The following is a 17,641-nucleotide window of genomic DNA, read 5'->3' as shown; positions in this document are numbered from 1 at the left end:
GTTAGTTGAATTAACTGTCAAATATCTAACGGAATAACAGAAACCAGAATTCTTTCTCAGGTCATTGTAATTATGATCTCTGTATTGTGTTACCCTGCCACAAAAAAAAAAAAAAAAAAAGGAATAAAGAAAAAGAAATTTCTAAACTGTGTTACAATTACTCAAGAACAAGATTTTCTTCCTTTCTAGACTATAAGCTTCTTGAAGACAATTACTAATCTTTATATTCCTTTCAGCACCTAGCAGAAATGCAGTTAATATCTAAAAAGAACAAATTAATTATCACCAACCTTTTCTTAGATCATAAGATTCTTCTCATAGTTGGCCCAATCAGACATCCTAACAAGCAAATAAACTTAAGCTTCTACCCATGATACTATCAGACGGTAAAATACAGAGCAAGTAATTTTGTGGCAATAAAACTAGCACGAGTATGCCACCTTGGAAACCATTATGTTTTCACTAGGTTGTATTAGTCAAATGGCAGATGGTAAAAAAGGTAAGGTTTATCCTGCTTATGCATCACATCAGAAAAGAATGCTTAGGCTTCCACCAAGTCAATATTTCCTACATCCACTTATACAACTGTATACAACATCCTTGAATAAAAGCCCTATTGGTGCTGTTTATAGAGAAGGGTGCATTTGCAGCATTTTAAATTCCATTTTCAAGGAGGAAAGTATCTAAGTATGAGAGTAATAAATACACAGACCTGGATCTGTTGTTGCAGGAGATTAATTTTGTGCTGCTGTTGCAGAAGTTGCTGCTGTTGTCTTGCAATCTATCAGAAATAAAATTTCATTAAGTTAAAATGAAATGCTTACACCTTTGCCATTACCTGAGGTACATCTCCTGGTATTACAAGAAAGTTTTACTGTACTTCTAATACGAAAGAATTCCCATAAAATGAGAGAGGCAGAATCAGAAAGTTGGAGAGAAGGGAAATATTTCAAACAGGTGCCATCTCTCTGCTTACCCCTAAATCTTGACCTGTACATGAAAACTACCCACCTTGTATTACATTTGTGAGCAGTTCATCTATATCTGCACTGGTCATCTGGAAAGAATGGGAGTTTCAAAATCTGATCCTTGGAGAATAAAGACAGGAAAACTCTGGCTACATGTTTCTGAGGAGCTTAATTTGGATTTAAAAATTAAAATCCATAAGCAAAGACATGAAAGAACTTTCTATTACTTATAATATGGCCTACTTTGGTGAGACCTTTTCTACTGTAAAGATTTTTAGAACTGATAATGCTTACAAATATTGTCAAGGGAATGTCAAAAGAAAAAAAAAAACAGCAAAAAGCAAAAACTTTTATCTTTTTTTTGCTGATGTAATGTGTAACATACAAAGCATTTTTTTTAAACAAACAAAATTTCATATTTATTCACATCTTTTTTTACTGTAATGTGTTAGTTTTATAGTACAGGATGCACATATAGTTTTGTATTCCCTTGCTTCATCCAACAAATTCAACAACTTAACATGTCATCTGGTCTATAAAAAAAAACATTAACTACTTAATGCAAGCCCCATTGAAGACTGAATCTTCCCCTCAGGAGAGCAAAGAACTTCTTTAGGATAATAGTGTTTACTATAAAACATGAGTTAGGTGTCAGGCTGCTTATTACCTCAAAATCTGAGCTGCTGGAGCTTGAAACCCATGGGAATGCCCCTTAGTGAGAACACACTCACTGCCAACCTAGGAAGCCAGAGAAAAAAATGCCCAGAAAGCTCTTAGGACAACTTGGTTTCATGATGCCTATAGGCAAGAGTTATTTCTTCCCTATTTCTTCTATTTCCAAAACATTCTAAAATGGACAGTGTTGGAAATGAGTGTGAATTGCCCCTCAGCTGTATACTTTCTGAGTCTTTTTGATATTTTAGCCTAGAGTAGAGGGAAATACCCAAATTACAGTCCTTTCAGCAGAAGATGACAAATAGCAGTCTGCCCCCCAAATATGGCTTAATGGTTTCTGGTGGTGACTGGTTCATACTAGAAGTCATGATAAAGCTGCCCCTAACATAGGCTGCAGTTTCAGAAATGGGACCACTCCTCCCCAAAGCTTTATAAGCAAAATGGAAATAGTATTTAATCAGGTTGAAAAGGCTCACTCTGCTTACCACCATTCAAATCAGAAATGGACAACTCTGCAACTCTAGGTATACATGCTGGATCTCTGAATATTTATTTCCTCTTAGCAATCCAGTGAAACACCGCTAGACATCTAATATTGATGGTCCCTCCTAAATGATAAAGTGCTGCATAGAAATGCATCCAAAACACCACAGTGCAATTACTATCATCCACTCTAGACGTATGGGTTTGACACAGTGAAGTATGGCACATAAGCACCGTGTGGCTCAAATTCTGAATTTTATTTGCCAATCGGTTGAGCTACATGCTCGCTTCATTGAGCATGACAACCTAGTTTTAAGTGTCATTTAATTTTCATTTTGAAATATAATTACAAAGTGTTCACTGTAAGATATCACTCGTCTGCAAATGTGTCAAGATTAATTTGTGCTAGCTTATTCACAAGTGTCAATAGTTAATTACTGTGTCATCTCTGGATGGCTAAATGACATTCTAACTTCTGATTTTTTACAGTGTTCCTTTATGTTATTTTCCATTAGGGGCTGAGTCCATATTCCTACATGTGGGCAAATATTCAAGCATATAAAATACCAGACGTCACAACTCATTAAAATCAACAGAGCATATATTGCTCTATATACCCCTATAAAATACAGTTAACTGAAAAGATAATTCCAGTAATAATGTCAGATTCCTAAAAACTGCACATTAATTTGGATCTGTCTGATCTAAAGCATCAGGGACTACTCTATAGGATCCTTGTTGTTAGATTAATGTACTCTTATGAGACAGGAAACACATTTGGGAAAGTGATTTATTTTTTAAAAGATACACACTTAAACTTTGCTATTTTTCTTCCTTCTCACTTCTAAATCAATGAAGTCAAATTCGTCCAGGAGCCATGTGTTAATTTGTTTTTAATGATTTACCTATGCTAAAAGAGAGTGACCATATAATTTATCAGCCTAGCCAGGACAACTTTCACAGGTGGAAGAGAGGAGTATTAATAATTACTCTGGAAAACAGACGTTAATCAGAGCTATCCTGGAAAAACTGAGACATGTAGTCACCCTAGCTTGAACCAGTAAGTTGAAAGATTCTCAAAGTTTTTCTAGGCCAGGATCTTCTTTTACTGGATGAGAAAAGAAGTCCAGAGAGAAGCAATTTACTCATGGTTAAGCTACACTGGGGATATATGTGATACCTACATGAACAAGTATCCCTGAGTAATTAATCAAATGCAAATATTCTGGAAAATGTTATCATTTCAGTTATGACCAGTTGCTATTATGCCTTTCTTTGTCCTCCACATATCCCCTCAGTATTCTCAATGACCCTGGATTTCCAGAAGGCTTCTTTCTTTCCTTGTCTTTTTTTTAGGAAGGCTTATGACAAATAAACCAATCAATGTGATTACTCTCTGAGCTTGGCACATTCCACGTCTCCAGTTCATCAGCTCCTATTGCAGGGCTCACCTGTTCTTGCTGTTGGCGAGCAAGGTCCATTTGCTGCCGTTGTTTCTCAATTTGTGAGGCTGCCAGTTTTTTCTGTTCATCATGCGCTGCCAGGAGCTGCTCCCGTAAACTGATCAGCTGGGTAATCATGGTAGAGAGCTGCCGTTCTTTTTCTGCCAGACTCTCAGGTGTACCTAAAATGGAAGTGAAAAGAGATCTCACAAGTTTGAGAAAATTCTGAATGAATTAGGGAAGTGAGTGGGTAGGCAGATTTAGAAAGGGACTACTCTAAGACACAAATATCTGGGACAATAACTGGAGGTCACTGTAAGTGCAAGAACTCTACGGAGAGCAATGGAATGAGCACTAGAGTTAGTCATTGCCCTGCCAACAAAAAGGACTGTTGCCAATAAAATACTCACTCTTCCCTCTTGTTCTTTAAAACAAAACAAAACAGAACAAACTACTCTGTTCTCTCCCTTTCACCACATTCCCCTTCCCTCTCCACCCAAATCTATCTTGTCAAGCTAGGAAACGTATGCTATTTAGTACCAAAGATTAGAAACTATAGGTTGTATTAATATTCTATAATCACCTCTACCCTCAATGACTAACAGAGAATCTAAGACATAGTAGGTACTTAATCAATGTTATTTCAGTACTTTTCTGATCACTGCCCGCATAAAATTTTTCTATCGTGCAAAGATCTATGTCTGAAGCTTAGAAGTCCGAGGTGTCTCTTGGCTATGGGACCAGGGACAGAAAGAGGAAAAAAATAAATAAATAAAACTGTCTTGCTTCAGGTGACAATGAAATTGATTTCTTTTTTCTCCTGTGAGGGGATCAAGCTAAAGTCCCCAGGTTCATCCTTAAAGGCAAAAATATTGCTTGGGGGGCTCACTCACCCCTTTGTCATTTGTCATTCTTCAAAGGGAAAAAACACATTCAAGGCTGAAAAGGTTGAAAAGGTTATGATGTCACTGCGCACTTACGGTATGTACTAATGGTGCTGAACAGTCTATTTATGGGCAAATTACACAGCTCCCCTAAGTAAAGGGTACAGAATCCTTTTGTGACTTGAAATTAGAGCATTTTACTGTAGCATAAGATGAGAATTTCAACCCACTGTATGTGAGCACACAGGTTTCATTATGAAGAAATGATCTATGCTTTGAAAGCTTTTCAGAAAGATGCCACCAGCTGTCAAAAGAGATAAAGATTGCCAGTTTTTGTTTGTGTGGAAGAGGAGACTTCCAATCTCCTTATGAAATTCCCCTCATTCCTGCTAAGAAAGCGCCAGGACAGTCTGAGAAACTGAACATATATTAATTAGGAAAGGACCTATTTTTTGAGTGGGCCCATGGGAAAAGGGAGCCTTCAAAGGATGTTGGCTAGCCTTTACTAAAATATGATTCTCACAAGGTAAGACCTGATATCAGTTGAGAAGCTACAATATTTAGGATTACTTTAGTATTAGTGCCAATTCATGTCCTTAAAAATAAATAAGTAAACACATAACTAAATAAACTGTCAATGTTCCATAATCCTTAAAGATTTGTTGAGCTGAAAGGTGGCCTAAAATAAAAATTAAAAGAAAAATAAGATAGTGAAATGATATTAGAAAAAGTACGTCACTGATATGGAAACAAATTCTGCATCTCAAGGATTGTAACCAGTTGTTCTTTCTAGCTACTGAGAGTGGTTGTTTTAAATGAGTTTTTATTTCAGCAATAGGAATTTAAGCCTGGTGAAAGAAAGAACTTCTTGATCCAGAAATATTAAAATACAAAATCAGGTTCCTAGAGGGGAATCATAAAATCTCTTCCAAAGTAAAACAAGCTCAACTAATATAGATGTTAATGATATATAGGAATGAGGAGATATAAAACAAGTATGAAATTTTACTTACTCATTTCATTAAACTTTAATTAAAGAATATTTCCTGAATCTCAGGTACTATATCAAGAACCAAGGATACAGATACCACAGCAAGAAAAAGCAGACAGAGTTTCCTACTCTCACCCTCATCAAGCAATCACATATGTAAGTGTAGACTACAACTACATAAGAATTATGAACAGGACAGATACTTGCTGGGAGGTTTAACCAAGTTTGGGAGGACCAAGACTCAGGAAGGTATGCCTGAAAAAGTATCAGTAATAAGTTAACAGAAACATGAAGAATTAACTAGTCAGAGTTGGAGGGTGGTCAAGAAGCTTTTCAGTAGGAGAAAACAACATAGACAAAGGCCCTGTGAGGTGCCAGGTGGTGGTGGAGAGTGTCAGTGTGTGTTCCAGAAATCAAAACAAGGTAGTTAAACTTAGGCAAAAACAAACAAAAAAACAAAGGAGAGTAGAATACTAAATGAGGCTTCTGCCGCTGCTGCTGCTGCTGCTGCTGCTGCTGTTAAGTCGCTTGAGTTGTGTCTGACTCTGTGCGACCCCATAGACGGCAGCCCACCAGGCTCCACCGTCCCTGGGATTCTCCAGGCAAGAACACTGGAGTGGATTGCCATTTCCTTCTCCAAGGCATGAAAGTGAAAAGTGAAAGTGAAGTCGCTCAGTCGTGCCTGATTCTTAGCAACCCCATGGACTGCAGCCTACCAGGCTCCTCCATCCATAGGATTTTTCCAGGCAAGAGTATTGGAGTGGGGTGCCATTGCTTTCTCCAAAATGAGGCTAGAGAGGTAGGAAAAGGTCACACCATTCAGCTCCTTACAGACCGTGCTGGATGAACTTCATGTTTATTCTAAGAAAATTTTAAAATCACTAAAATATTTTAAACAAGAGATGATGTGGGCATTCTGGCTATAGTGTGGAGAATAGTTTGGAAGTTATTAGAACAGATAAATGGGATATATGCAAATTTTATCATATATTTTTTGTATGTAACAACATTCTGAATTAACAACATTCTGATTTACCTGTAATTTTATAGTTATACCTACATCTTGACGAAGGTGAAAGAGGAGAGTGAAAAAGTTGGCTTAAAGCTCAACATTCAGAAAACGAAGATCATGGCATCTGGTCCCATCACTTCATGGCAAATAGATGGGAAACAGTGGCTGACTTTATTTTTCTGGGTTCCAAAATCACTGTAGATGGTGATTGCAGCCATGAAATTAAAAGATGCTTACTCCTTGGAAGGAAAGTTATGACCAACCTAGATAGCACATTGAAAAGCAGAGACATTACTTTGCCAGCAAAGGTCCATCTAGTTAAGGCTATGATTTTTCTAGTGGTCATGTATGGATGTGAGAGTTGGACTATAAAGAAAGCTGAGTGCTGAAGAATTGATGTTTTTGAACTGTGGTGTTGGAGAAGACTCTTGAGAGTCCCTTGGACTGCAAGGAGTTCCAACCAGTCAATCCTAAAGTAAACCAGTCCTGAATATTCATTGGAAGGACTGATGCTGAGCTGAAATTCCGATACTTTGGCCACCTGATGCGAAGATCTGACTCATTTGAAAAGACCCTGATTCTGGGAAAGATTGAGGGCAGAAGGAGAAGGGGACAACCGAGGATGAGATGGTTGGACGGCATCACTGACTCAATGGACATGGGTTTGGGTGAACTCCAGGTATTGGTGATGGACAAGGAGGCCTGGTGTGCTGCGGTTCATGGGGTCGCAAAGAGTCAGACACGACTGAATGACTGAACTGAACTGAACATATATGAGATGAGTTAAGAGAACACTTACTGGACAGTGGTAAAGTTACTGTGCCATAATTCTTTGTTAATAAAGAACAGCGTTCACAGGAAGTTTGGGGCAAGGACCAATAAAAGAGTTGGATCTGGCAGTTAGATTCCCCAGTAAAGACTGGAAAATTTTCTCTTCTCTCCTAGGTTAAACTACATCTTTTCAAAAACCTTTAATATATTTCTCTTTCTTCCCTGCATAGGAAACAGAAAAGCTGAAGATAACATATAAGTGGCTTCTTAACCTCTTCTGTTCAAGGTGAAGCTAACAGGTCCATAAATAAATAGATGCTTCCAAAACTAACACATGTATACCTGAATTAATAGAGAAACACCATTTAACTGAATCTTTTTACAAATCAGCATGCTACTCAAGTTGTTTAATTGTAAAAATTCAATGATATCTAAATAAGTCTTTCATTGACCTTAAAAAAGATACATGTTTAAGAAGAAAACAAGCCATGATCGGTATGTTTAAATCGAAAAGTTAGGTGCACATATAAGGCTATTGTTATTTTATCCCTAAATTTGAGAAGCACGTATATCTTTTGAATAGGTGTGAGTGGCATGACAAATGCAGTTTGAATGAAATATAGTAGTATAACAAATCTAAAATCACTCCTGAAATGGGAAATATACGTGTGGATATATATGTACACACACACACATTTTAGCCTATACATTTAGACAATATAAGCTCTTATATAATGTAAACTGATTTCTAGTTTTGTGGCTCAGTAGTAAAAGAATCCACCTGCCAATGCAGGAGGAACAGGAGCTGCCAATTTGATCTCTAGGTCAGAAAGATCCCCTGGAGAAGGAAATGGCAACCCACTTCAGTATTCTCGCCTGGAGCATTCCATGGACAGAGGAGCCTGACAGGCTACAGTCCATGGGGTTGAAAAGAGTTGGACATGACTGAGTGGCAGAACACACACACACACACACACACACACACACACACACACACACACACAGGACTACACATACATATGCGTGTAGTCATTTTTCTGTTCTATACCCATTGTATTTGTTCATATGTAGTGGTTTAAACTCAAGTATTTAAAATCTGTGGTGCTGGATTTTTGTTTTAATTAACAGCAAATTTGTATGCAGCTATAATAAAAATAATATCAAGTCTAAATCACACTGACTAATCAACCTGCAAACACAAGTTACTTCACCTCAAAACTACTAGTTTAATTGAACGTGAAACTTTGCCATAGCAAAGAACTAACAACTGCCAGAGTTGTTTAAAAGTAGACAATTTAATAAGACGTACTGGGGCGACCTAACTACATATTAAGGAAGGCAGATGACCCTATAGAATGCTCTTAGAAGGTGGCCTAACTCTATGTAGGAGATCTTGTCTTAAATTACATTTTGAGGTTTGATCAAATCAACTTAGAAAAAAAGTAGATCAGATCCTGAGGATCTGCCCAGGCCAGCAGAGGTCATCAGTAGCTGCCTATATCATCTGTTTCTCATCTCTAGGCTATCTCAAATGATTCGTAAAACCACTGCCAGAAAATACCTCTCCTTCATAAAAACAGAAGTAGTTTCATAAACTGAAAAAAGGAACCAGCAAAAAAAGCTTCCGTACACAGCTTCTTTACAAGTTAGGGCGCCTGCTTTTATCCACCATCACACACAGAGTGCGCCTGACACTCTCTGCTGTAAACTGTATTCTCCAACTGGAAAGACAATGCAATAGGGTTTTTTGTTGTGTGTGTGTGTGTGTGTTTTTCATGGGGTCGTCTCTATCCCCAAACCACATCTGTCTTGAGTTTCTCTCAGATTAGTCAGGTGGATCAGTGCTCCCCAGGGCCTGCTCCAGCTGAAGTATTTTAATTTGACTAAACACCTGATTTATTTTATCTCTCCGATGAGAAAGGCAGTTTGTCTTAATAGAGCCTGTCAGCCCACAGCCCCATTCACAGCAATTTACAGGCAGCCAGGGACGCTGAAGAGAAGAGTGCCGTGATTCTGTATTTTATCCTCCTCCAGAAAGCACCTAAAAGCAGCTATTCACTGCTACTGCATGTGGCATTTCAGAACTGAATTAGCTTTTTATTCAAGTAACTACACTTGTTGTGAATAGCTTATCTGTAAAATTGCTACATTCACTACTGATTTTATTAACCTTTGGCTCTATCACAAAATGGTCTTCAGTTAGGAAAGACCTTTAAAATTGACACATTTTTTTCTTAGGGGCCTCTATTCCAGTGACTTCAGATTTACTGAGTTTGATCCATTGAATTCTTTACCAGTTGTACTTAAAATTTTGAGTCTCAATAGGAAGTCAATAGTGTGTAAATAAGGAAACACTTTTCAAAATGTAAATACAGCAGCAATTTCCCTCATCAAAAGTTTTCAAATACCATCTTTCACCATAACAGTTTCAAAATCAGCCCTCTATCCTTTTTTGGTCATAATCAGAAGAAGTTGGGAAAAAATTAACTGAAATAGACTATTTATTTTAAACTTTACAAAGTATAACTACCTGTCCCGAGGTACAAAGCCAATAGAGAAATTCAAAACAGATGAGAATTGAGGTAAAATAATAAGACAATTAGGACAAATCCTTTCTTGATATAGAATAAAAAATTAAAAATCAAGTTTGAAATTTTTTTTTTAAAACATCAGCTCCTAAAAGTTAGTATCACAATCTGCTAGTTAATTTTGCCCATGTGAAATATACATAATTACAATCAGTGGTGCTAGAAATAAGACTGGGCATTGGGAAGTCCCTAAAGATTCCACATCTGGATATGGGAGGCACCTTGCAGATAGCACTTTAATAAATGGATGTGCCTCACCTCTTTTACAACATTCCCCTATCTAGGACTTTTAAAATATAAAAATCTTAAACAGGTCACTCTCTTAATATCTGTCCTCTGAAAGCGGATCACTGCTGTATGGTGATGACTAAGTTTTTTCTAATGAGAAAACCCTGAAACAAGCACAACAGTGGAAAGAGAGACAGAGAAAACTAGGAATGTGAGGGGGGGTTGGTAGAAAAAGAAATAGAGAAGGCGGAAGGGGAGAAACTAAGAGGGAAGTAGAGAGAGAGGGAAAGAGAACAAGCAAGAGCAGCTAAATTAAGTTTTGTGAATTTCTTTGCATGTTTTTTATTTCTTCATATTTACAAAATGAGAGGTAGTAGTGTTAAACACAATGTTTACCAAGTCAAATAAAGCTAATATTAACAAATTAGTTTGGCATTATCTAGAAATGTGTCCTAGCAAATTTAAAATAAGACTTCTACCTAACCATTCTTCTTTATTGGATCACATACTACTTTAGTTAATAGGACTAAAGAACAAAATTACAAGAAGTCTGGGTATGAACAGTGTGTTTGGAATGATGGGGAGAGGTGGCAGTAACACTAGAGTGGAATTCTGATAGATATATACTTTTCCACATCAATCCTGGAAAGGATTAAAGAATTTAATCACAGAGCTCAGTCAACAATCCAGAAAGATTTTAAATTAAGTTGAAAAGAAATGCTCTTGAGAATCAATTCCCTGGTTAGTTCTAATTTTTTTTAATGGACATTGTTTGAGAAGAAAGACAAAATACAATGCTAGTCATAAAAGAAGGCTGCATTTGATCTTTTCTGCCCACAGGTAACCTGGTTAAACTGCGGCGTCTCAAACTGCAGCCTCCTCACACATCAGATGGGCTGTGATGTCTCTACTTCACAAGCTCAGTCCACCATTTAGCACTGGCCTTTTTCATACAGCGTTCTTTTAAATGTCACAAAATAGAACGGCAGAAAGTCAACAAAAATAAATAGGGTAAGCTGAAGAAAATAACAATCCGTCAGAAGGTCCCCTGATAAAAGTTACTTTGTGGTGACTGCCCGAGAAAGGAACCCCTGTCCCAGTATACTAGCAGCTAATTTGAGTTCTGAATCCAACAGCAGTTTTAAAAGCTTTCCACTCTAAAGGGCCCCAGTGCATCATAAAGATAAAGGATTTCAGTACAAAACCACCACAAAGACCTCTATTATCTTATCAGTCTTTGGTTACAACAGCTGAACCAATATGACTAAATTCTGAATGACTTTTTTCAAAAGAGTAAAATACTGGAATTTCTTTGTTTTCTCATCAGTCAGCTATTGTCATTGCTCCCATATGCTACTATCCACTACTTAGTAAATAAAAAGTTTCATAAATGCAGCGATTGTGCTCTTAGGAATCACTTAGGGACCACTACACAGGAAGTGTGGCTCATGGATCGAGGTACAGGCTGGGTTTTTTTCTTACCCAGTGTATGAGAATTTTCTTCTTAAAATGAAAACACTCACTTAAAATGTCATTAAAATTTTACTGTGTATGAGCAAGAGAAGGACACCCAGCAACTCCTAAATTAAGTTCAACTCTCCTGTCTATTCCAGGCACACTCACCTCTCCTTCAGTTTCCTCTCTCTCTAGCTGCAAAAGGAAGTCTATTCCTGGATCAACTGAGGTCTATTCATGTCGCAGATCCCAAAAGAGTAAGAACAATCCATGGAATTCTGCCATTTAGGCTCCTAACCTCACAGCTGGGTCTTTAGCCCATTGTGCTTTATTAGCTCATCCTTTCGGGGTCCGGAAATGAAGGTATCCTGAAATATCTCTCCTTCAGCATGATATGCTCTCATCACATTACTGTTCTCTGTGGGTAATAATTGGTCAATGGCTACATCTTCACAATTCACATATTAAAAGAGTAATTTCTGATCTTTCATAAATGCAAAATTCTTTGGTCCTTTGGGGGAAAAAGTAAAAAAAAAAAAAATTAATATTGCCAACAACCATTATAGGATTGGCTCTTTCTCCAGAAGCTCCATCAGAATTAGAGGAAAGGAAAAGAAGGATTAAGAAAAATAAACCAAGGTATTTAACAAAGTATTGTCTTAAAAGATTTTATGTGATAGCTAATTTAATCATCATTCTAAGTGTTGCAGGGGCTTCCTTGGTGGTTCAGATGTAAAAGAATCTGCCTGCAAAGCAGGAGACCCGCGTTTGATTCCCTGGGTCAGGAAGATCCCCTGGAGAAAAGAATGGCTACTCACTCCAGTATTCTTGCCTGGGAAAATTCCATGGGCAAGGAGCCTAGTGGTCCATGGGGTCACAACTCTGAGTGACTTCTGAGTGACTAACATGTTGCATTACTTTTCATTTCACAGATGAAAAACTAACTATTAAAAGTAAAGAAACTTGACCAATTCATACCATTTGATCAGATTTGAATTCCGGTCTTCTGATTCTTAATCCAAGGAAGTCTGAAGCCTAAGGGAAAGCTAGCTATTATATCTTTCCTTGTCGCAAATTTAAAATATATTATAGGAAATTTCTAAAAGTTAGGAGCAATGCTCTAAGGGATCTAAAATTTTAATACCACATAAGGCTTCAAAAGTAAATGTTGTGGCCAGTTAGCTCAGTTGGTTAGAGTATGGTGCTAATAACACCAAGGTCGTGGGTTTGATGCCCTTATGGGCCAGAATAACTTTTTGGGCTTCCCTGGTGGCTCTGATGGTAAATAATCTGCCTGCAATGAGGGAGACTAAGGTTCGATCCCTGGGTCAGGAAGATCCCTTGGAGGAGGGCATGGTAACCCACTCCAATATTCTTATCTGGAAAATCCCATGGACAGAGGAGCCTGGTGGGCTACAGTCCACGGGGTCACAAAGAGTCTAACACGACTGATCAACTAACACACATGGCTTAGAAATATACAATTTCTTAGAAAGGGTTTCTTTACAAAATGAGAAGCCTATCTTTTAGATAGGCTAGGCAATTAGAATACCAAAGAGTTGAGCAAATTGAACTTTGATACCTTACAGATTAAAAACAGATCTTGATATTAAGTGGTATACCTGGAGTTACTTAGGAAATTAGCACCTAGCCTGGCAGTCAAGATCCTCTGTTACGTTTATTCTCCAAACCTATTTTCCCTTAGTCTCCTCAATGAGCACATGACTTCCTGGTTCTGAACAAATACAAGATTATACAGACAGTGACATCCCCAAATATTCCAGATACAATGTTTATCACACCCATGAAAGGCTGAAAAATATACTCAAATATTTCGCACATCAAGGGCACTGTTGTCATGGAGTACAGTGTCTCTGCAGGCTGGAACAGTAAGCTGCTAGCCAAGAGGAAATCACCTGGAGAAAACTAGTGAAGTGTTCCTAGCAAGGTCTGAGGAACTTCTCAAATACAGCTACGTCATAGGACAGTGGATTGTACAAACACACCACATACCTTGCCCATTTCTACATTGTATTTATGACTTCTTCAGCGTAAATTAGGGGACCCCTGCCCTAGCCTAATATGCCTTATTTTACAAAGATAATTGTTTAAACTTATATAGCAAGTGCTGTACTCAATACACCAGCAACTATGGAAAACTAAGCAGTGACCACACGACTGGAAAAACGTCAGTTTTCATTCCGATCCCAAAGAAGGACAAGGACAAAGAATGCTCAAACTGCCACACAACTGCACTCATTTCACATGCTAGCAAGGTAATGCTCAAAATCCTTCAAGTGAGGCTTCAACAGTACATGAACCAAGAGCTTCCAGATGTACAAGCTGGATTTAGAAAAGGCAGAGAAATAAGACATCAAATTGTCAACACCTGTTCAATCACACAGAAAGCAAGCTAATTCCAGAAAAACATCTACCTCTGCTTCATTGACTACAGTAAAGCCTTTGACTGTGTGGATCACAACTAACTGTGGAAAATTCTTAAAGAGGTGGAAATACCAGACCACCTTACCTGCCTCCTGTGAAACCTGTATGCAGGTCAAGAAGCAACAGTTAGAACCATATATAGAACAACAGATTGGTTCCAAATTGGGAAAGGAATATATCAAGACTGTATACTGTCACCCTGCTTATTTAACTTTATGCAGAGTACATCATGTGAAACGCCAGGCTGGATGAAGCACAAGCTGGAATCAAGATTGCCGGGAGAAATATCAATAACCTCAATATGCAGATGACACCAACCTTATGGCAGAAAGTGAAGAGGAACTAAAGAGTCTCTTGATGAAGGTGAAAGAGGAGAGTGAAAAAGCTGGCTTAAAACTCAACATTAAAAAAATGCTGGTCCTATCACTTCATGGCAAATAGATGGAGAAACAATGGAAACAGTGACAGACTTTATTTTCCTGGGCTCCAAAATCACTGCAGATGGTGACTGTAGCCATGAAATTAAAAGATGTTCCTTGGAAGAAAAGCTATGACCAACCTAGACAGCACATGAAAAAGTAGAGACGTTACTCTGCCGACAAAAGTCCGTCTAGTCAAAGCTATGGTTTTTCCAGTAAGAGTTAGACCATAAGGAAGGCTGAACACTGAAGAATTGATCCTTTTGAACTGTGGTTGGAGAAGACTCTTTAGAGTCCCTTGGACTGCAAGGAGATCAAACCAGTCAATCCTAGAAGAAATCAATCCTGAATATTGATTAGAAGAACTGATGGTAAAGCTGAAGCTCCAATACTTTGGCCACCTGATGCAAAGAGCCAACTCATTGGAAAAGACCCTGATGCTGGGAAAGATTGAGGGCAAGAGAAGAAGGGGATGACAGAGGATGAGATGGTTGGATGGCATCACTGACTCAGTGGAAATGAGTTTGAGCAAGCTCCAGATTTTGAAGGACAGGGAAGCCCGGCATGTTGCAGTCCATGGGGTCGCAGTCAGACACAACTGAGCAACTGAACAAAAACAACAACATAGCAATTGCTTTATGCAATGAAGAGCCTGATATATCTTAACTCATTCATTCCTCATAACAATCCTGTGCAGCAGATCATACTGTTTTCTGCATTTCAAAGATGAAGAAACTAAGGCATAAAAGGTTAAGGAATTTGACCAAGTCTTAAGCTATTAAATCTTTATATCTGAGGTTCAAAATCAGGCAGTTTGGCCATAGTTTGTGTCCTCTTAATCATGATGATAAATGGAAAATGGGACTCCAAAAGGGTCCAACTTCTCAAAACTACTTCACTCATCAGACAGAGAGCTGAAATTCTCCTTATAATATTTTGTTTTAATGCAATGTTTTTCTGGGCTCCTTAGTAAAATGAAAACTCACCTAGGGAAGTATCTATGTTTTTTTTTTTCTTTAAGATGGCTCAACCCACAGACACAAAGCCCTATTAACCTTTCAGTCTGAGTTACAAAATGTCTACCATTGTTTGTGGTCATCTTTCACTACTAATTGAGTCTCTCACTCTCATATCCACTCTCTTTCTCACCCTCTGATCTTATTTCCTCCAAATTCTAATCTCCTGGTGCTAATATCAGCCCCTCCCATCCCATCCCCCTCACCTGGATTTCTATGTGTCCCTCCACCAGACCTACTATGTGAACCTGGACACTCAAATCATGGAATTTTGAGGATGATGTGGTTGGTCCTCTGGCTTTTAGTGCCCTTTTTGCGTCCTCTGAGAATCCTCTGATTCCAGGTAAAATGAAATCCCCTGATTCTGACAAAATGAAATACATTCTTGACACAAATTACTTGATCAGCTATCTACATAGCCCAGTCCAGACCACCGGTTTTTTCTGTATTGTTCATAGGTATCAGAACATTCAAGTGGGCCTGGATGTTGTCAGAGCTAATAAGACTTGATGGGAAGATGTGCTTAAATTTTTAAATTAGGACACAACTGAGCTAAAGGAGATTGTCTATTTGTTTTTTTTACATAATAATAGATAGTTCACAGTTTCCCAAATTACAATACCGAGTATCTGATCAGATAACAGGCCAGTAATATTGATCCCACCCATCACAAACTCAGACTGTGAGTGTGTAGACAGAAAACGGAAATGGAAATTTTTATTCTAAAATTGCTGTTTCTTTGTTCTGTCACTTTTGAATACAGCTGGATAAATAGCATGTTCTTTTCATTCTCAATTTTGACTTTAACAATGATTTCTGTGTACGATAGGTGCTGGCATCATCATATTATGAAAACATATTATGTTCAGAACAATTTTTTGAAAGTTATCTAATGTTTCCCATGAGAACAGACAATATTCAAGACATAAATATTAAGGAATGTCAAAGAAAGAAAGACAATTAAAACCTGGGTCCAGAAATGAGGCAAGGTCTCTCATCACAGGATGGTTTTGAACATGCTGAAGTAGAACATGAAGTAAACAATTTAAAAACATTTCTAAGCCTCTTAAAAATTAAACTAAAAGTCAATGTATGTTTGTTTGGCCTATAAACAAAATTAGCTTAGTCACAAAAGGATGTCCTATTCTCACACTGGGACATTCTCTTACAAATACATAAAAAGAGTGATTCAAAGCTTTAAAAGAGTTCAGTTCAGTCCCTCAGTGGTGTCCGACTCTTTGCAACCCCATGAACTGCAGCAGGCCAGGCCTCCCTGTCCATCACCAACTCCCGGAGTTTACTCAGACTCATGTCCATTGAGTCGGTGATGCTATCCAGCCATCTCATCCACTGTCATCCCCTTCTCCTTCTGCCCCCAATCCCTCCCAGCATCAGAGTCTTTTCCGATGAGTCAACTTCCCCCATGAGGTAGCCAAAGTATTGGAATTTCAGCTTCAGCATCAGGCCTTCCGATGAACACCCAGGACTGGTCTCTCTTAAGATGGACTGGTTGGATCTCCTTGCAGTCCAAGGGACTCTCAAGAGTCTTCTCTAACACCACAGTTTAAGAGCATCAATTCTTCAGCACTCAGCTTTCTTCACAGTCCAACTCTCATATCCATACATGACTACTGGAAAAACCATAGCCTTGACTAGATGGACCTTTGTTGGCAAAGTAATGTCTCTGCTTTGGATATGCTATCTAGGTTGGTCATAACTTTCCTTCCAAGGAGTAAGCATCTTTTAATTTCATGGCTGCAATTAGGATCACCTTTTTCAATAATTATAGGTTATAAATGGAATTTTAAAAGAAGTTTATAAAAACCATGTTTCTAACAGAACTCTTAATTGTTCAGTTTTACAATTGTCAAACGAAAAAAAATAAAGATTTTCCATTTTTTTTTTTTAACATGAAGGCAAAAGCTAGATATGTGATCCTGAGGCAGAAGGGGGAAATTATGTTAATATTTGAGCCTCATAAGAAATAGAATGCCACAATCAATAGAGTTGTACTGAAAAATAACTTCAGGAGTGCTGGACACAACTTTTTGAAAAGGCAAACGTCTGAGAAGGCAACCAAAAGACAATTGCAATAGTTGCATTTAGGAATGATACTTTAAAAGGTCTTTTCTTATAAAAGATGATTATACTATTAGTGGTCCCAGGATAATTGCAGTGGCAGCAGGCTGGGCAAACACACAGATCTCAAATGACATCCTCCCGCCTGGACTCTCTTGGCTCCTCACCCAGGCTTAAAGGCTGTG

At 38.1% G+C, this 17,641-nt stretch overlaps 1 protein-coding gene across 35 annotated transcripts in view; it reads right to left on the bottom strand.

The window, feature by feature from the left end:
* Positions 1-17,641, bottom strand: part of SOX6 (SRY-box transcription factor 6) — a 720,388-nt gene that overhangs the window by 222,964 nt on the left and 479,783 nt on the right. For all 35 annotated transcript variants that reach the window (XM_070803611.1, XM_070803609.1, XM_019974613.2 and 32 more), the window contains 2 exons: positions 3,578-3,750; positions 713-781 (listed from right to left, as the gene is read on the bottom strand). In XM_070803611.1, coding sequence (XP_070659712.1) covers positions 713-781; positions 3,578-3,750 — 242 coding nt within the window. The remainder of the gene's footprint in view (positions 1-712; positions 782-3,577; positions 3,751-17,641) is intronic.

Source organism: Bos indicus, chromosome 15, assembly GCF_029378745.1.
Source record: "Bos indicus isolate NIAB-ARS_2022 breed Sahiwal x Tharparkar chromosome 15, NIAB-ARS_B.indTharparkar_mat_pri_1.0, whole genome shotgun sequence".
In the NCBI taxonomy this organism is placed as follows: Eukaryota; Metazoa; Chordata; class Mammalia; order Artiodactyla; family Bovidae; genus Bos; species Bos indicus.
The sequence above is the reverse complement of the archived record's forward strand: the minus strand, read 5'-3'. Positions and strand labels throughout refer to the sequence as shown.